This window comes from Castor canadensis, chromosome 2 (assembly GCF_047511655.1).
Source record: "Castor canadensis chromosome 2, mCasCan1.hap1v2, whole genome shotgun sequence".
Taxonomy (NCBI): domain Eukaryota; kingdom Metazoa; phylum Chordata; class Mammalia; order Rodentia; family Castoridae; genus Castor; species Castor canadensis.
Genome location: NC_133387.1, coordinates 138,719,616 through 138,741,004, shown reverse-complemented (window position 1 = coordinate 138,741,004; position 21,389 = coordinate 138,719,616). Strand labels below are relative to the sequence as shown.

At 37.8% G+C, this 21,389-nt stretch overlaps 1 protein-coding gene across 14 annotated transcripts in view; it reads left to right on the top strand.

The window, feature by feature from the left end:
- Positions 1 to 2,751: 2,751 nt before the first annotated feature.
- Positions 2,752 to 21,389, top strand: part of Cep152 (centrosomal protein 152) — a 96,767-nt gene continuing 78,129 nt past the window's right edge. For 7 of the 14 annotated variants that reach the window (XM_074065904.1, XM_074065897.1, XM_074065901.1 and 4 more), the window contains exons 1-7: positions 2,752 to 2,904; positions 7,612 to 7,705; positions 16,036 to 16,139; positions 16,369 to 16,441; positions 16,522 to 16,800; positions 17,896 to 18,061; positions 20,139 to 20,282. In XM_074065904.1, coding sequence (XP_073922005.1) covers positions 7,619 to 7,705; positions 16,036 to 16,139; positions 16,369 to 16,441; positions 16,522 to 16,800; positions 17,896 to 18,061; positions 20,139 to 20,282 — 853 coding nt within the window. In that variant the 5' untranslated portion in view covers positions 2,752 to 2,904; positions 7,612 to 7,618. The other 7 variants (XM_074065906.1, XM_074065905.1, XM_074065896.1 and 4 more) reach the window with 5 other exon arrangements.

Genomic DNA, 21,389 nt, shown 5'->3' with positions numbered 1-21,389 from the left:
GCTACCTTACCTGGTTCACTTAGTATTCTTTTTTTTTTTACATTTGATAGATATATTTTAATATTCAGAGAAATATCAAAGTTCTGTCTATGTATTTGTATCATTTTACATTTATACCAACAGCCTTAGCTTTTTTTTATGCTCACCAACATCTGTAAATATTGCATAGGGCTTAAAAAGATGCAAATCTCATGAGTATGACATAGTTGTGGTGAAAAAATTTACAACATTGGAATTAAGTACAAACTGCACCATGGTTATATTAGCTACTCAATTTGTCTGTATCTTCATGTTTGACTGGCTTTAGAGAAACGTGATTACATTTAGGGATGACCAGATAATCCAGTACAACTTATTATCTACCAAGACAATTTTCTACAAAACTGACCATAACCCTTTTTTTCATATAAGTTAATAGTCACAAGATAGGATTGGGACATGGACACATTGTTTTGAGGACGATAATTCAAACACATGACAAAGATGTTCTGCAGCTGATTCAATGAAAATCCTATTATTGAGTGATCCCAGGCAGGTTGCCCAGTTTTCTTCCATAAGGAATCATATCTCTGTGTGATATCAGCATCTATTTCAACCACCTAGTTACCCTAAGGAGAATCAGTCCTAACATTATCAATTTTATGGAGCACTGAGTGAATCTCTGTACCCTGATTCAGTATATTCTCTGTGTGGTCCTTGTAATGAAAGACAATTCCCTTTGTTGTTTCAGGATATTAGACTTTGGGTTCCTTTTATATGTAAGTCTAAAATGTACTCACATATGAGTTCAAATATTTCACCATTCTCTAAAAGTACTGATAATCAGACTATGCTAATTGTTAGAAGATAACACTAAGTATAATGAATGCTAATGTTGCTTCACAGGAAAATAGTTTATCAGTGACTGGTCACATCACTGTGATTATAATATTATGTACAATACTTAGCCTGCTTGTGCATTCTGGGACTTCCTGTATGTATAATCCAAATGGTCCTAATCATGCAATAAGTCAAACTAGTCTCCAAATATGAGAACATCTTACTTAGGTTTACCTGGTGTCTCTTTCCTTATGATTTTTCCCCTTATGAAATTAAAAATTCCTTTAAATATCCAAAAAATAATATATTCAACAGAGAAAATACCACCCATATAATGCAATTAAAAATACCTGAATTAAAATTTCTTAAAAGAATATGTTCAAATGGAAAAAAGATTGTTTGGATGTTCAGGGATGCAATATAATAGATTAAATAGCTTCTAATATTCTTTTTTTTTCTTTTATTATTCATATGTGCATACAAGGCTTGGGTCATTTCACCCCCCCTGCCCCCACCCCCTCCCTTACCACCCACTCCACCCCCTCCCTCTCCCCCCCATCCCCTCAATACCCAGCAGAAACTATTTTGCCCTTATTTCTAATTTTGTTGAAGAGAGAGTATAAGCTACCTTACCTGGTTCACTTAGTATTCTGGCTGTAGCATTCAATCACAAACCCCAGTGCAAAACACCAGACACAGATTGGTAATAGACAGCAGGATATGAAAAGTACCTAAGTCTAGTTCTCAATAACAGATACTTTGGCTCAGGTTCAACAAGTGCTCTTTACTAGCCTCCAAAGACTTAATTTACTTGTTCATTCATTTACTGACTTAACACAACTGTTTGGAGTACCAACCAGGGGTGACAAGATATGCTAGTAGATGCTCAGGAAGCAAAGCAGTACTTCAAGATATCCACATCGTTCTGCTGAGTGAAACAGACACACAATTTCTAATTACAACAGATATGAGAACCATCCTGTCTCACAATAGAGTATGCAGATTCTGTCCAGTGGTTGTAAAGATCAATTTTGCCAAGTGTGAGCATAGGTGAAGATATGAGGCAAGGCAATACAAGTGAAAGAAACATTGAACAAAACTGGGCATTCTGGGAACTACTGGTAATTCAGCAGGCGATTTCATTCATTCTATTATTCTGGATTAAGCCCATATGTGCAGGATCCTATGCGAGTTGTGGGGTCACTGTAGGAATTACAAGGGTGAAGTGGTGAGGTGTCAAAGGAAAACTAGCCAGATTATGCTGCCACCAACTCTTTGATATTCACTGGAATTCTTTTAAGCGGAGAAGGACACAGTGATAGACTTTAGTGAAGCTGGGAAGTGCTGTCTTAAAGAACAGGTTTACTAACATACACCTAAGTGACAAGATTCACAGCCAAGGAAATTCAAGTACGTAGTGAATATGGGTCATTTCATCAGCAATGAAAGAAACACAGGCAGGTCCTAGTAAGCCTGAAGATAAAGCAGCACAATATGCAAGGCTGATGATGGCAACTTCGAGAACAAAAAGGGTAAAAACATCTAAGAGTTTGGAGGGGGGAAATAGGGATTCTATGTGCTGCAGCCGAGAACTGGGATTTAGGAGTGGAAAGAACGAGAGACACAGTCACCGCTTCAGTATGCATCGGGCTCTCCACTCCATCCTAACTAACAGAGGCAGGCTAGGCGCTCCAGTGTCTCTAGGCAACTGATAAGCCCACCCACTCCGGAGTTGTCCCTTTCGTGACTGGCTCTCGAGTTCACCAATGGGCGCCCAGGAGGAGCTTCCCGCCACCTCTGGCGCCCGCTTCAAACAGACATATATTCGCAACTGCGGGTGGATCTCTCAACCAAGCTTGGGGAAGGCGGTGACTTCCGCCTCTTGCCCCGCCCCTAGCGTCAAGGCCCCGCCTACCAGGCGAGGTTCTAGCAGGTGATTGAAAGAAGCGGCCGCTCATCAAAGGCCGACTTTAGTTGTGACTAGGAAGCAGCTAGCGGATTAGAGTCAGGGTAAAAGGGTTTGCTAGAAGTTGGTTTTCCGCCGGGCTAGAGTGTCCCCTCCGGTGACAGCGCCAGTGGCCTCTGGTGAGTTCGGCTTCGCGGCTGGGCTTGGGGCTGGGATTGGAGGGTTGTGGGGTCCTCGAGATCTTGCTTAGGGTTCCCGGCAGGACTGCCCTGCCCCCTCGCCAAATCGTGCAGTGGTGGGCTGCCGGCGCGGGTTGCAGGGCTCAGCTCTTGACTTTGAAGTGGCATCGAGACCTCTTCATTCCCCCCAAGATCCTATTTAGAAGTGACGTCTGGGGAGCCCCTTTTGCTCTTCTCCACGCGGTTGGGGTCGTCCTACGGTTCCACCCTGGGGACACCCGCTGTGGTCACCCTGGAGCTGCGCCTGGCTCACAGTGGTGTTCTGTGCACGTGTGTTGATCGAGTGCTAGTGACGCCGGCCCCACGGCCAGCAGCCTCAGGCTTCCCGGGCTCCGTGCAGTTTTGGTCTCGTGGTACCTGTTCGGTGTCCCCTGGCTGACATCAGGCTGAGTTCTTGGGTAAGGTTCTTCATTTTCTAAATGCAATGCCATGCATTTATACGTTCGTTCTGCCTATGGGCACCAAGTGCGATGTTGGATTACTGTAGTCATCTTCAATCTCTTTGTCCAAGCTGCTGTCATTAGTACCAAACACAAGGTGTTGCCATCATTTGTTTATATGTCTGTTTGGTTTTCCTCTACTGTGTTCTATGCGATATTCAACAGTGGTTGGTAAATTGTTGAATGAATAGGGGTCTTCGGCCAGGTGTTGTAGGTCTGAAACAGCCTAGTGTGGTCTGGTTATGTCCATTCTAAAAGAGACTTTAGGTGTAAGCAACTAAGTCGAATTTCCTAACTCCCAGGGCAATTCTTACAGTTACCACTGTGGCATTTAACGCCACTTTGCAGCCATGAACTTAAGTGTGATTTAAGCTGAGTTGCATATATTATCCGGAAACTCGGATAATATATGACAATTTCTACACACTCCCTAGGTAGGTGGTTGTCTTCAACTCAGTGAGAGGCTGAGGTTGCAAGCCATAAGAAATACAGTCCGATTGTGCAAAGTGACTTATTTCTTGGGGGAACAGGATTGGGGAAGGCATCTGGAGGAGGGTGGCATTTTTATCCCAGGAGAGTTTGCATTCTTTGAAGTAAGGTTTCCCACAGACTGCACAAACTCACCTTTTTCTCATCTATAGACAGATACTGATTTTATCCTCATTTCATTAATGAAGAATTGCAAGTAATTTGTTTGAGATTGCACAGCTGATAAATGGAACTCAAATTGAGCCCAGGTTGTCTGAATGCATCGTTTTGTTTTGTTTTGTTTTAGTAGGACAAACTCAGGGCTGTGTGCATGCAAAGTGGGCACTCTATTGCTTGAGCCACACCTCCAGTACATTTTGCTCTGGTTATTTTGAAGATGGGGTCTTGAGAACTATGCCCCTCTCCCAGCTGGCCTCCATCGCCATCTTCCCTTTCAGCCTCTCAAGTAGCTAGGATTACAGGGGTGAGCCACTGGCCCTCATTTTTTAGTCACAGTCATACTGTATCCTTTAAGAACTATTTCTTTTCTTTTTCCTTTTTTGTTTTTTAATCTAAAGCGCTTTGTCTTAGCCTTCATTTCTTCTGAGGCCCAAATTGATTTGTGCTTTGTATTTCCCTCCACTACAAACTTTATTACAATGTATCGTTGCAACTGTTAGTTTATAACATTGTCTTCCTAAGAGATCATGTCTTAGATGCCTGTGGCATATCTTCTTGCACTCAGTATTCAATAATAGTTTATTGAAATAGTGAATTCCTATTGGATAGCATGCATATCTCATATTAATTCAACAAATATTTGTTTTGTACCCATCATGCACATTTTAATTCTGCCTAAAGGTCCTTATAGTTTATTAGGTGAAGTTAAAAACAGTGCTACTTTTGCTTTATAATCTTTTGTCCCAGGCAAACACCTGTTGGTTTTCTTCTCAATGCAAGGAGGGCACAGGAAGCATTAGTAGGGAAAATAGAGTCAGTGCTGGGTCAGAGGACTCTCTGACCTGAATAGAACATGTGCTTTTTATATTCTTGTTAATGATTCAGAGAAAGTTTCCTCTCTAGTTTGAAGATCTTAATTAGATTGCTATATTTTATTAAAAAGCATACTGTACACTTCCTCTACATCTTTTTTTTTTTAATGGTCAGTCCTCTGAGTCAGTAAACATAAAAATATTTCAATATTTTTGCTAGTGGCATAGTATTGCCAAATTCATTCCAAAAGTAATTTTACTAAGGCAAATGTTCATTTTCAATATGCTAATATTGAGCTTTTTTGAGATGATTTTAGCAGTTCCTATTTTTGCCAGCAATTCATAAGTTATGCAAGATATAAAATAGCTAACATTAGGTATTACATTTTTAAAATGTACTTGAGAATGGCATTTTGTTGTTTAAATGACAGCTTCTTTGAATTTTTCATAACCTCAGCATCTTTTCAAGTTTGTTGCATTTGCATTGTTTTTCCATATTATCTGTCTTTATTGTGCTGTTGTAAGAACACTTCATATGAGATCTACATGCACAATAGATTTTTAATGTAAATATATCTTCTTTGTATCACACACAGCAGACAATGTGTTGTACAGATCTGATCATTCATCTTTCTTTTTTTTTAAATTTTATTCATATGTGCATACAATGTTTGGATCATTTTGCATTTCTTTTTTATAATGAATTGTCATGTTTTTTGCCCATTTTTAAATTAGGGTGTCTTTTTCTCATTTCCACAAAATTTGAGACTTTGTTTTCCAAGTATTTTTCTAATCATTACAATTTTTTCTTTTGATTTTGTATTTTTGATATGTAATATTTGACTTATTAATGATATCTTTTTGCCTTATGCAAATTTAATTTTTTGTGGTTAGATTTTCATTAAGTTTTCCCTCTATGGCTCTGGATTTACTATCTTGCTTGTTTTTTTTTTTTTTAATTCTGAATATTACAGTAAAGTCTCTGATAGCAGTGGTAATTAGTGATGATTAATACGTTAAAGAAAAACTTTATTTTAAATCTCAGCTGAAATACAATTATCCCTTTTGTGAGCATATTATTGTACATGGGTGATACATTGTGACATTTACATATGTATTTACCACAATTATTTCTTTAGTCTTTTTTTTTTTTTTTTTTACTACAATAAGTTAATCAGATTTACCTTTTTGCCTAAAATTGTTTCTTAAGATCTCTGGTAGTTATACATTTTATGAATGTACTACCTTCTGTGCTAATGAGGCTTCTAAGGTTATACATTTTAAAAGGAAAATTTGTTTATACTTTTCTTCCCCAGTAGGGAAGACTTTGGTCTTTTCAGACATTTGATGTAGTTTGCACTTAAAATGTCATTAAAAAAAATACAGTTTGTTCTTTCTCAGGGTCTCCAGTTAAAAGCAAAAACACCTTGTGCAATTAATTTATTCCCTCTTTGAGAAAAGGTAGCTTGTTGTTTAAAATAGCTATATTTAACAACAGGATCTTATAAATCTTAATGTTCTTTTTCAATATTAATGTCAACTAATGACAAGTTAATAAAGGTTTGGGGGAAAATGCTTTCCCTTCTTTTACCTAATAAATGAGAAATTAACCCAAATTGTGTTTATAGTTAATGAAAGAAGAGGTGAACACGGCAAGGATTTGGACACAGAAAGGATTATTTTGTTTCTGCAGGATTCAGGGTTGTCTTTAAGGGTCCAGCTTAGTTTCATCTCTTTATGGTTAGGGGTTGAGTGGCTACCGGAGATTCTGTAGACTCGCTATCTACTTGCAGTAGTGAACAGAGTACATTTACAGACATGAAATGATGTTTTCCCCCACACCATTTCAGCTATATTATGGACACTATAACATATTCAAATCTTTATTTTATGTTGGGGTGCAAGAGAATTCTGGTAGGTGCTGGATGGAGACAAGCACCTAGTTTCCTCAGAATTGGTCAGTGTTTTGAGATTCTAGGGATTTAAGGTGCTCTGTCAGTATCCCTAAGTGAAATTTAAATAATCAGAAGCCTTTCTCCATCTCCTGTTGTTTCTGCCACATGGGAGCTGTTGCTTTTGGATTTGGAACCTCACAGTGGCACAGCCTTGTGGCCTCCTCTTGTGTCTTTCCTTGGTATTTTGCCAGAACCTGATTTTATCAAGCTTAAGAACAGGACATTTAACACTTAGATTTTTTTGTTGTGTGTGTGCTGAATGGTTTTCCCAGATTGTAAATGGTTTCTGAGTAGTAAGTATTAGCTCAGGACTTGGGCTCTGTCTTTGTAAAGCATGAAATTTGGATTTGTGGTATTCAAAGAATGAAGCAAATTATAGAGGATATCCTACCTGTGCTGTGTTTATCTTATTCTTGAGATTTTTATGTTTGGTGTTCTGCTTTATTCTTATCATGTTTTTGTGTATGCAAAAAGAATCTTACTTTTTTAAAGTTGTACTTTCTATCTGTTCATAGTTGTATTAACTATTTGCATTTTTCTTGTCTATGTTGTTGTATGACTATTTTCTATTAATCATAATTTGTAATAACTTTGCATTTGGAATAATGTTTATCATACAATGGTTATACATATTTTCTCCAAGGCTGTGGTCTTTTGACTCTGTATATGGCATTGCTCACATAGTTCTGGGGAAGATTTTTATTTACTTTTTCATATTATTGTTGTACTGGGGGTAATGTCTGGGAGGCTTTAAGGGCTATTTAGAAACCAAACATCTTCCTCCTCCCATAGGAGGCCCATGTCGTTAGACTTTGGCAGTGTGGCACTACAGGCACAAAATGAAGATGAAGAGTACGACAAAGAGGACTATGAGAGGGAGAAAGAGGTGAGTTACTCAGAAAAGACCCTAAACCCAGTCCTTTACAAGTGATTTTGTGTCACTTTGAAGGGATTTTCAGTTCTTTAAAATAACACAAAGCAAAGCCCTGAGCAATATTTGGACCCCTAAAAAGTAGATGAGTGTAATGCTTCTTTCTCCGAGACAGTAATAAAACACAACTGAGTGATGCTCTTGGATAAATGGCTAAAGTCTTTAAGAACTTCTCATTTAGAACGCAATGGCTGTCCTTGGAGGGAGGGGCCTGGACATGTTTATAGGCATGTGACTTTCAGGTTGTTTTCATCTAGTGGAGGCAGATAATAAACAAGTAAACAAGTGAGTGAAGTGATTTGAGTGAGCGATCTCTCATCATTTATAAGTGATAGGGGAATAAACCAGGGTGATGTGAAAGCAATGGTTAGGGAAGGCAGGAGACAGGATGGTGAGGGAAAATCTATTGGAAGGGGAATTGTTTGTGCTGAAATTTGACTAGTGAGAAGAAATCAGCTGTGCAGAAGCCTGGGGAAAAGCATTCTAGGCCAAGACACCAGCAAGGGTAAAGCTGGGAAGTGGGGAAGAGACCCAAGTATCCATGGAACAGCCAGAAACCATGGTGCTGGTAATGTGTGAGCAAGAATTGAGTAGTAGATGTAGGGTGAAGAGGTGGGCTGGGCCAGATCCTGGTGAATCACAGTAAGATGTTTATATATTATTCTAAGAGGAATGGGAAGCTAGTGGAGTTTTTTTGTTTTGTTTTGTTTTGTTTTGTTTTTGGTGACGCTGAGGTTTGAACTTAGGGCCTCACACTTGCTAGCCAGGTACTCTTACTGCTTGAGCTACTCCAACAGCCCCTTTCTTTTGTAATTTTTTTTTTTTTTTGAGATAGGGTCTTTTTTTTTTTTGAGATAGCACTAGACACTATTTGTCTAGTGCTGGCTTCAAACCACAATCCTCATGATCTCTGCCTACTTAGTAGCTAGGCCAGTGGAGCTTTTAAGTGGGGGAAATGATGTCATAGTCATGAAATATTGTTTTAAATGCTGTGTGATAAATAGATTATAAAAGGAAAGGAGTAAAAGAAGGAGACCACATTTTTGATATGTAAAGTATTTATTAGAATTCTTGGGACATAGTAATTGTTCAGTAAATGGTGGCAATAATCATAGTAGCAGAAGTGTTGTAAGTGAAAGTCAATTCCCTTGTTATTTTTAGTTTGAGTCAAATTTCTTGACTGACTGATAAAAGGTTCCTTTTATAGAGACTATGCATGATATAACCTGTTTTAAGTAATTCTTTTAAATAGTTACTGTAGACTGTTAATATAAACAAGCAAGAAACTGGAGTGATTAGTCACTGCCCATGTGACTGACAGTAGAGTTAGAGTACAGACAGGAAACTAGCAGCTTACTTGATTTTTGGCCATAGATAAGTACTATTTGGTTGCACAGTGTTTTTTTAAAAGTTGAATCTCTATTTAAAAATTGGAAAATGTCCAGTGAATACTAATAATTTTTTACTAATAAAAATGCAAAAAATAATTAGAATATTTCATGAACACTTTAGAGTTTCTGGTTTGTGTTGAATCCTATCAAGTCCTGGCCATCCTCTCCAGTATTTGCATATGGCAGGTGGGCTGGAGTTGAGCACTGTCCCAGATGGCCACAGTTCCCACTTCTCATAGGGACATGGTGTGTGCACTTGGACCCACCTGTTTCCCTCTAGTGAATTCTTGGCCAAGGTCCCTGAGTGCATTTGAGTTTGTGACTCTGGGTGAGAATTTTAAATTTAGGCAGAGTCCCTTGCTACAGTTGTTTAAACAAGGGTAGGGATAAGGGTTTTCTGTTATTTTGAGAATTTGCAGCACAAGGTTTTGTGACCTTGAAAGTCTTTGGATAGTTGACTGGGATGCAGTCACCAGGATTTGTGAGTAGGTCAGTTTAAATAGTCACTGCTATAAATGAGAAGATATTTTAACAAATGAGTTTCTACTGGGAAAGATATTAGAGCTTCCTGCCAGGTGTACTGTGTGGTGAAAAATTTAAAAGGAATACTTATTGATGAGGCAGTTATTCTAGATAACACAGAAAGTAGCTTTTGAGGTCATCTGTTTGATAGACTGTATTATGAGGTAGTGAATCTCCAGAGGAAAAGTAGCTCTGAAAGGTTGAAGGATTGAAGAATGAGTGTTTCTGGCAGAGAAGAAGAAAAGAGCTTGTGGCTAATTTGATTCTAACATGATTATGGTTATATTGCTAAGAAAGATATTTATAAGACACTAATATTTAAAAAGTAATTGATGTACGGAAAAGTGAGATTGGAGGCTTGAGAGTTTCAAAGTTCAAAATTATTCATAAAAATTCATTTCTATGTATATCCAGTGACAATAGTTAATTGAGTGATAAAATGGAACCTTGCTTGAATATTCAGGAGCCTTTTTAACCTCCTCAGTTTCCTTGGCTCTACAGTGGCAGAACAGTGGGCAACCTTGAGAGATTAAAGGAAAGGTGGTCCTTTTCCTGCCTTCCTGCCTGGTAGCTTTGAATTGCAGCTGTGTTATAACTGGTAGCAATTACCTAATGCATATTGCTTCTCTACTCAGTGAATCACTTTGTGTGCAATTAATTTGTAAATGAAGAATGCCTGGCTCCCAGTGATGAGATATAAGACTCACCAAGCACCTCCGAGTTGTATGTCCTTCTAAGGATTTGTGAGAGCTTCTGTCTGCAATGCTACGGTAGTCCTGATTTTGACCTTGTGCATGAATGGCTAGTTGCTAATAGCATCGTGCTTTAACCAAGCTGTATTTAATTTTGTTTCTTTAGAGGCCAGTTGGAATTTTGTCAGCGAATAAACTATTGTCAAATTCTAACCTCCCTGCCGTCCTAATTAACAGCTCTACAACTGGGATCTTGCCTTTGCCATTTCCAGTCCATTCTATTCTATTCTAATTTTTTTGCCCTTTCATTGTTGGCATTGAAGATCAGATGGAGAAAGTGCATTCAGTCTTCAGAAAAGGAAAAGATTTAGTAAATATGTGACTCAATAGTCAGAGAACATTTAGACTTATAGACTCTCACTCTACAGAACACCACGAATAGACCCATATATTTAAAAAAGTTCAAGAATTTTACAGTATACTGGTAAAAAGTTTGGCCCTCTGGGCCAAGACACAGCAGAGTTATATCACCCACAGCCTCACGGTGTTTCCATGGAAACTCCAGCTCTCATGCAGTGGATAAAACAGATTAGAGTTCAGGTAAATGAGGATGATGATACCATGGAGATACGGTATCCCGTCACTATTCATGTTAGTTAAGTGCCTCATAACTTTTGGAACACATTAGTTTCTTACCATACCATCTGAGAGCTGCTGATCCTTCTTGCTACTTAGTAGTCCTCATCCAAAGTATTTGAGGCAAACTTTTACTCATAAAACTGGCCCAGAAAAGAGGAATTCAAAGCTCTTTTATTAACTCATCACAGTATAGCAATGTGACTTTGCAAAATACTTTTCACCTAAAGTCACTGTACTTCATGATTTCATAGTTGGCTGTTATAATCATTATCTTTCATGTTAGAAATGGTTGCTATAAGTTTTTCAATGCCATAAAGCTATGGCTTATGGCAAATTGTCATTTGGGAATGTCACAGTCTACAGGAGTATCCATGTACTGTTCTGCCACATCACCAGGAAGAGTTCTGTGATTATTGTTTGGTTCTAGACAGTAAAAGTACCTATGTATGTATATATTTTGGAGCTGATGTTTTGGGGCAGAAATACTTGGTAATCTACACTATCAAGATAATACTTGCAAGATGGGCAGTGTAGTGGTGCATGCCTGTAATCCCAGCTACTTGGGAGGCAGAGGTAGGAGAATCCTTGTTCAAAGCTGACCTGGGGAAAAACCTGAGACCCTATCAAAAAAAAAAAAAAAAAAACTAAATGTAAAAGGGTTGGATTCCTAACTGAGGAAGAGGAGAAAGAAAAAAAAAGATAATACTTGCTGAGGATGGCTCATTTGGTAATGATATATTTGAAAATGATCTTGATTAGAAAAGTAGGTGATTTGAATAGGAGGTGGCAGACAGAAAGCCACCCTGTGCTTTGGGTTCCTCTTGGTTTTTGTGCTGGTGCTTCTCTGGTAGAATTATAAAGCCCCAGCAAGCATGGAATTTGATATTGAAGAAACAGGGCTTCCATTGCATAGCTTCCCTCCCACTTTTAAAATGTAATTATGGAAACAATTGAGTATTTTGTTCCCACTAGAGGGAGTTTAAAAAGCTAATATTTATTCCCCCCCAACATTATCTGATTAATTTAGTGGAATTTTTTTTTTTTTTTTTGTCATTCCCCAAGAAAATTCAAGAAACAAATGGTTGTGTTTTATCCTGTGAACCTATTTTTGGGCATCACTGGGGTTTAAATTCAGGGCTTCACTTGTAGTAGGCAAGTGTTCTGGGCCACTTGAATTACACCCCCAGCCCTTTTTGCTTTCGTTTATTTTTTTTAGGGTCTTGTGCTTTTGCCTGGGCAGCCTTGGTTCATGATCTTTCTACCTACACCTCCTGAGTAGCTGGGATTATAGGCATGCACCACCGTGGCTGGCTTGTTTTTTTTTGAGGCAGTGTTTTGCAGACTTTTTTGCCTGGGTTGACCTTGAGCCACCATCCTCCCATCGCTACACCCCTGAGTAGTTGGGATCACAGACATGAACCACTGCACCCTGCTTCCTTAGCCACTTTTTATACTTTATCAACATTGTGCTTCATGGGTTTTTCCCCTTGTGTATGTAGACCTTTCCAGGGCTGTCAGTACTGCAACAAAAAACTGAATGCTTGCCGGCAGAACTAAAGCTTAATTTTATACAAACAGGTAAAAGTGTCCTCCAGTGACCAACTAAATGTCACACAGAAGAAAAGAGCAAAGTGAAGACAGACTCTGGTTTTGGCTCTGGGACTTGAGCTCTCATTTCTCACTGGCTTGCCCCTTGGTTCTCTGGACCTTGACTTCCTCACCTTTAAAAGGAAAGGCATGGCTTGGAGAAACTCCAGTGTTCTTTCCAGCCCTAAAATCCTGTTATATGTCATTTGTAGTGCTGCTATAACTGTCTGATAAGTGTTGCCCTATTTCTCTTTCAGATGTGTGGCAACCTAGATAAGTTCTCTCTTGCTAACTCTGTGAAATTTTGTTTAGCTTATTGAGATGCTTTTTTTGCCTTTTTCATTCTGAACCTAACATAATCCATAAACTAAAGCTGTAGCTGCTTTAGTATTTTGGCTCTTTATCAATCCCATAGTGGGCCTTTTCAAGTATATTTTAAACTTGGTTCTTTTGTTAAAATAAAGGTTCTGTTTAACGTGTGTCCATAAAGGCATTGCTTTATAATTCATTTTTAAAAATCAGGGTCTTTTTAGCAGTATATATTTATCAGTAGCTTGTTTGAGAGGAATATGACTGTTGACTACTGCATTTGCTGCTTTTCTCTTGGGAGAAGATGTATGATAGGGTTTGTAACCTGAGAACTCTGGCTTTCATAAGTATCAAGGATTATAGCGCTAAAGACAGTCTGTTTAGTTAATTTAAGTTGAAAATGCTAACAAAATGTTTACATGTCTGTTCTACGTTCTCCCTGGAAGGCAGGATTATTGTAAAGTGTTTTGCTGATGAAGTTCTTTGAGTTAAATCCCCTCTTTTTCTTTGTAGGAAAGAAATGAAATAGTTTACAGAATAGGAAAGACTTTTATAGACTGATTCAGAATATATTTCAGTAGGAACTTTAGCAGTGGCAAATTCTCTCTTTACTAGAGGAGGTTTCTCAGCTGCTAGGTAATAATGGCTGACTGAGAAGACTGTTATTTGCAGCTCCAAAGTGAAGCAGTCTGTTGATTTTGAAATGAGTGAGTGGGATTACATCCTGTCATTTGTATAGGATTGTTATCTCTGTCCTTGAATCTGTATTTGGAAGTTGGTGAGTCTTTAATGAGAAAAATTTATGGTTTCTAAAATTCTCTACTTGGTAACATGCATAGGCTGATATAGGAATTTTGTGTTTTATGACCCAAGGTTTAGTGATCAAATCATAATCTATTTGACTATGGATATGATCTTGGAAAATGAAAATGTTGGGAGTGGGATTTTGTTCCTCAATGTCCTCATTAGGAGGACTTACCTTATTATCTTCTCTCTGCCCTGAAAGTTTTAGAAGCCAAGGAGTAAGACTCAGCTATGTTAAAGAATGTGTTGAAGAAACTTTTTTTAAAAAAAGATGAATGAAAATATTTTAAAATGTTAGCATGTATGTAAAATATAAGACACAATAGGAATGATTTGCTATTTGATAAGTCTACTTACAGATTCAGAAGCATTTTGATTAGCTGATTACTCAAATTAATTTTTTTCCATACATGCCAATTTTGTGGTATCACAAAGAAAGCTACAATAACCACTTAATTTTTAATGTGGCTTTTCCTGTGTTGGGGGGGGGTGGGTGGTGGCAGAGAATGTACTGTTCAGATGGCCCTGTTGAGGTTCCCCTGAATTATAAGGCTCTGTACTTGAAACTCACTGAAGATTTTGAAGAAAATATTCTTTTTGTTTAGGAGTCCTTACTGGATGTAAGTCTAAAGGATTTATTTTGTTATTTTACCCTGTGTGACAAGTGGGAGGAGTGTTTATTTTTTAAAGCATAATTATAGAATGAACAGGTTGGACTACTTTTAAAAGACCTGATGGACATGTCTTGTTTTGTTTTTCCTTGTGACTTTGTCTTTGTAGAATTGCTTTTGCGAGTCACACGAGGCATGTAGTATGCAATAAAATGTTGCTGTGTTCTGTTTTGTTTTCAGTGTTTTTCCTTTCCTGTTCTTGTCTTGTCTTGTTATTGTCCACTCTGACATAGCCAGTTCTCAAAATGACTTTTCAGTTGTGCCTAAGCAGGTAGGCAATAAATCAAGGTCTTTGTTGTTAATATTAATATAAAGCAGATTTAAGACAAACATAACTTTTCATTGGAAAGAGTATCTTTCTCTTATTTTCATTTTTAAGGAGCCAAATGGGTTGAGAAACTTAAAAAAAGAAAAAAAAAATCCAGTGACTACCAGGGAGCAAGGAGGTATTCCCTGCTCTCTGCCTCATCTACTCCATTTCCCATTCCTAAATTTTATTTCATCAAAACTCAGTTAACAATTTGGGATGTTCCTCTCAGACGTTTCTTAGAATATGTGTGGTGTTTTTCATGTGTTTTAAGAAAAATTTTTTAAAATTCTAGACACAATTGTTACTCAGATACATACTGTAACTTCATTGCATTTCTTTTATTCTACTGACAGAAAGTGAACATCAAAACAAAACCAAAAATAACCCAAAACAACAATAAAACCTCACAATCACCTCCCACAGACTACTCAGCTTCTCATTTGCACCTGGAAGGTTTTACAGTGTATTTAACATCTTTATAGTTCACTCATTGCATAATTTTGTGGGATTAATTTATGTACTCTGGAGGGATTTAGTAAATTTGTTAATTAAACTGATGCTTAGTTTCTTGAGAAAAGTTATTATAAGCTGTACCCCTACAACCTATTTAGCAGCATATTATTTGAGTTTTCTGGTCATTATGAATTTCAAGACACTTATATTAGGATTTGAGGAAAGACAATTGCAGGTAGATGTTGAAAGTCAACATTATTTTATCCCAGTTTTAATGTTACGCTTTTGAGGGTTCAGTGGGAAACGAATCTTCCAGCTATCCTTTCACTCACGTGTTTTATAGGAGCAGAGTATTATATAGCTTTTCATTACTGGAATTAGATGGCTGTCTACTAATTAGACATCCCCAGGGAGTGTTTCTGTCACATCATCAGAGCGTAAGGGCTTCTGGGCCACCTGCTACTGCTGCCGTCCCAGCACCTGGACAGAGCGGGTCTGGCAACATGTTCCCTGTGGGACGCCCGACTGTCGAGTCCCCAGGGTCTGGTTATTGGCAGAAAGGACTCTGAGAGGCAAGTCTGCCCTGTGACAGCACAAGACAATTGTGGCACCGTTATTCTGACTTGCTGTATTTCCATAAAGAGGCTTTTCAGTTACATTGTTATGTATGTGTACCTAAATCTGAGACCTTTGTAGGAAAAAAACAAAGCCTTTCAATATAAATCCTGACATCACACAATTCCCTTTCCTGAAGTGTGGAATTTAAGAAATAAATTAAATGTAGGAAACTTGTTTTAGAAGCTTCTTCTAGAAACTTCTTTGCTTTATAGTCAGGTGCCCCAAGGCAGCTTTGGGCTGCGCCTTGCATTTTGGCTGATGTAATACTGATGAGCCTTTTCTGCCTCAGTTACAGCAGTTACTCACAGACCTTCCTCATGATATGCTGGACGATGACCTCTCCTCCCCCGAACTCCACTATTCATACTGCAGCGACGATGGCACAGAGGGAGAGTAAGGACCCAATGTCACTTTCCCTTGTCATTGCATTCTATAAGTCTTCCTCTTTTGATTCTCTGCGGGTAATAATAATGTAAATGATTGTAAAACTGTAGACCAGTTCTTAAAATTGGGGGTGAAAGTTGAAGGGAAAACAACAGAGATTAAATTCTTGGGGTTCTTTGTGTTATTGCTCTCCAAATAAACGATAGGCCTTAAATCAAACATATTGATTTCTCTCAAGACCACATCCTCCTGAGCAGTTGGAGAGGGACTGGAAAGAGCATCAAGTGCTGTCCAGATCTCAAAGTGTAACTGTGAGTATCTGTGTGACCATGACTGTGACGAGGGTCGGGATAGATCTTCATGTTCTTGCTTTACATTTGTTGTCTAATAGCACTGTAATGAAATTCAGGGTTTATTTGTTGGAGAGAAGTGTGGCAATGGCTGGAAAGAAAATCAAAGTACAACTGAAGATCGACATCCTGGGTACCATCCTGAAGAAGGTGGAGATGAAGGTGGAAGTGGTTACAGTCCTCCAAGTAAACAGGAGCAGACTGATTTGTACCAGCTTCCTGAAAACTTTAGGCCATACACCAATGGTCAGAAACAGGAATTTAATAATCAATCAACAAATGTAATTAAATTTTCAGATCCTCAAAGGAACCATTTTCAGGTATTATAAGCATTTGACTTTCAAAAATTTGTGTGTGTGCACTTGGATTTGCATGACATATGTATGTTTTAAGAAATGTATACAAGTTCAATGGTCAGATGATTTAACTACAGAAGTTTCTGAGAATATGCTTATTCAGATTCATGCTGAATTAGTCATCCTATTTTCTGTTTATAATTGAGTGCAATTATGATCTTAAGTCAGATGTTTAAAATAGAAGCTTTTTGGAAACAGTTATTTAAGCATTAAAAGTCAAATCTGCCAAAGAATAACTGTCCTCATTTCGTGTTGCTTCTGGCTTCTACCACTTCTGAGTGCTTTGGTGAGAAGCCACGGTAAATACCTTGAGAGAGTTGTTAAAAACAGCAATTTTATGAAGACAACAGCTTAGTTTCTCAGTTTCTTGCTCACTACTCTTATAACAAATTTTAGGTCAAATACTTCAAAATAATAATATGTGTTTTGTATGATATATATATATAGCAGAGGACAGGATGAATATTAAGTGGAAAAACCCCACAAAAAACAACACCTTGTTTTGACCGTGGAACAGCTTAATGGAACAAAACTTCAGAGTACAGTTAGTTGCTTTTGTAGAATTTCTCAGTGACAAGAAATGCCTCATTTTGCCGAATGCTCTACTGAGTCAACAACAGCATGCTTTTTTGGCCCATTTAAGGTGGTTGTTTTCTCTGATTCTGTCTCTGGAGAATATTATTCCTTCTGCAAGTTCTTGAATATTTGTTACATAAGGGGCATTGTTTCACATGTTCTAGTCATTGAGCATATATATTTTATGTTCCCGAGACACTGGCATCATCTGAATAAGTGGTAGTAGAGCTTACGTACAAGCTCATTGGAATTCTTGGCTCCACTGTGTGCTCAAAGTACAATGAGCACATGAAGTACACTGAAGGAATTGACAGTATTAAATAGCACTGAATACCATTCTTGAGCAAAGATGTCTAGAAAAAGTTTATAACTGTACCATGCACTGTTAACTTCTATAACATAAAATCAAGATATCTAGTTCAGGTAATTTTGGAAGGAAAGGCCAAATTCTAATTTTCAGTTTCTTTTGTCATCTTAAAATAGCAATTTGGCTCACCACAAGGGCCCAGCTGTCAAGCTTTAGAGCCTTATAAAGTGACGTATAAACCATATCAGCCTTCTCTCCAGAACAATAGCTCACCAGCCCAGGAGGTAGCAGAAAGTGATACATTTGAAGGCCTGCAGCAACAATTTTTAGGAGCTAATGAAAGTAGGTATCACATTTATCTTTATTTTTAATAACATAATTGACAAATTTGCATACTGAGTGAATATTTATATGCCCATTCAAGAATTTTTTTAAAGTGTGACAAAAGAATTGTCACTGATACTTCAAAGAACCCTTATTTTTAGAGATATGTACTGAGGTACTTATGAATAAACTGATAAGAAGTCTAGCATTTGCTTCAAAAATAACATGTTGAGCTAGGCGTGGTGGTGCACACCTGTGATCTGAGCACTTGGGAGGCTGAGGCAGGATGATCTTGAGTTCAAGGTCACTGTGGACTGCATAGCATGTTCAAGTTATATGTAAGACCTTGTCCAAAAAAAAAAAGCAAGAGTTGGGGCTGCAGCTCAGTGGTGGGGTGCTTGCCTAGCAGGTGCAAGGCTCAGTTTGATTGTGGATCAAAGCCAACCTGCCTAAAAGTCTGCAATCCTATCTAGACTAAAGCAAAAGGACAGAGAGCATGACTTAAGCAACAGAGTGCTTTCCTAGCAAGTGTAAGACTCTGAGTTCAAATCCCAGTACTGTAAAAAAAAAAAAAAAAAGTACTAGAGAACTTTGAGATGAAATGCTGATATAAAAAAAAAGTCAAGAAATGAAAACCAAAATTGTACAATGACTATCCTGAATTAGTGTTTTTGTAGGTCTAGGTTTTATTGCCATACTCTCTGCTATATTAGATAAGTTAAAATTATTTTGCATATTGAAGAACCAGAGTATGGCTACAAGTGCTCTTTTTTTTTTTTTTTCTGCTTGTTAAATTTAATTAGTGGGACAAAGTCGTAGAAAAATAGACTTCCTTGCCATGACTTCATAGTGTTGCTTCCAGTAGAGCCACAGAATAGCTGTGAGGGGAAGGCCCAGAACTCACTTTCCCCTATAAGGGGCAACAGCAAATATGGGGTGGGCTATCTTTGTTCATAGGTTTTTGTGCAATAAGAACGTGAACAGGGCATGTGGTTTAACTGGCTGTAGGTTAACAGATGTCGCCTCTGTGTTTACACTTTGGTCAGTTTCCTTGTACTGAGTTGGATTTATGTCTCTGGTCTTTCTGCACATATCCTTCAGCCCCTTATTTTGTTTGTTTATTTGTTTGTTTGCTTTTGGTGGTACTAGAGTTTGAATTCATGTTTGTACTTGCTAGGCAGGCTCTACAGCCACTCTGCCAGCCCACCTTTCTTAACAATCTGCATTTTATCAAGTTGGTTTGTTTTTTAAGTTGGTTACACATTTTCCTAAATTTGACATTTGGAAATTAATTCATTAGTGCAAAATTTAGTAATTATAGCTTTTTAGCAACAGTTGTTTGAAAAATGAGTTTGGAGAGAGGTGAGGCTTGGAGACCTTGTTTCTTGCCTGACCCCTGATCCTGTTATGACAGAAGTAATGAAGACCGTTTGTCACTATGTAGTTGAAGCTTTATCCTCCTACCTGTCCTGATTTTCATTTTCTCCCCCATCTTTTTTCAGTGCTCCATTAAAATGATTTTGTTGCTGAAAGAAGACTCCAAAATTATTCATTAATCTATTCATTAGTTAATTAATACAGCAGCAGTATTCTTATATAAAAAATGTTTCCTACTGCTAATGATAAAATATTTTGAGATGGTATCTAGAGATTTTTATTAAAATGATTTTATAGAAGCTGATATACTTGCCTTGTTTTTAATTTTATAAGAGCAATTACTCTATTCTGTTGCGGTTACTATATTCTGATTTTTAAATAACCAAACTGACAGTGAGTCAAGGTTACACCTGAAACTAATAACTTCCAAGTTTTTCTGGAAGTGACCACAGTAAGGACTAGGATTTTTTTATATTGTGATATGGTCTACACTATAAACCAATATAAAGTAAGTGTAAATGAAACAAAAGCTCACAAAGTACTTATTCTTACTGCATGTTGTTCTCTGATACATTCTATTTTAGACTATCTTGATTTAAAAAAAATGCTAGTCACAGTCCATGGAACTGATACTCTAATAAGTTGTATCCACAGTGTGAAAAACACAAATTTATGTTTTGTTGTGTTTTTGTCTAATATGTTGCCTTTAATTCCAAAGCAGATTCTGTAGAAAATGTGCAGATTATGCAGCTTCAGGTTCTCAACAAAGCAAAAGAGAGACAACTGGACAGCTTAGTGGACAAGCTAAACGACAGTGAGCGTCAGATTCGGTATCTGAACCACCAGCTCCGGATGATCAGTGGTGAGACAAAAGCATCTGGGCTTTGGTGCCTTCTGAACTGCACAAGTGGACATCTTGTTTCCGATAAACCATTATTGTCAGTTTTTGGTGGTACTGGGGTTTGAACTCAGGGCCTCATGCTTGCTAGGAAGGTGTGCCAGCACTTGAGCCAGGTTTTCAGCCCATATTTAAAAATTTTTTTTTATTTTTCTGAGTTTCTTATTTCCAGTAACCCCATGTAACTTGGTCAGAGGACTCATAGTGAGTCAGATAGAGCAAAATAAAACCCAGGACTCTGAGTCCTTGCTTTGGATTATTTCCCAGTATGTTCCGAGAACACAGTATTTTACATTTCTTGTTTTTCTCTTTTTCTTCTTCTCTTTACTTCATTCCCGCTTCTCTTCTCTCTCTGGCTGTTAGAATCAATGAACATTACTTACCTATGCTGACTGCATTCTCACCTAAAAAGACGTTGATGCCTCTTGTCTTTACCTTGGATGAAATATACTCATTCCCCTAGTGACTTGTTTAGTTTGCAATGCAAAGTTTTCTGAGCCTGCAAATTAGCATAAACATCTTAGGCCAAGTAGGCATTAGGGACCCCAAGCTGCTGAGCTGCTGTAAGTGTGCCAAAGAGAAAATCCTGCCATCTCCGGTGTAATGGCCTAGAGGAAATACAGCTTCAAATTATATTTGCTTACTCCTGTGAACTCAGTAGTTTTGGTCAGTGTTAAACTTCTATTTGTAGAATAATTTTGTGACTAAACTCCATTTCATTTCAAATTTAATTGATAGTGAAAGCTCTTTTTCTATAATGCTCATGAAATTTATTTTGAGAGAAGAATTTGTGAGCAAACAACTTAACACTAAGTGAATTAAAGAGTCCATGACAAATTTGTTTAGTAGGTAGTCAGTTCTCAGATACTATTTTTTCTTTTCAGACACAGTCTCCCTTTGTAGTCCAGGCTGGTCTCAAACTTATGTTGTTCTACCTCAGTCTCCCAAGTACTGGGATTACAGGCTTGTACTGCCCCTCCTGGCTCCTCAGATACCTTTTTGATTAATAGAGTTTTGCTATTTCTTTGTAGCTTCTCAGATTAATGCTGAAATTATTAGGACTCTTTTGAC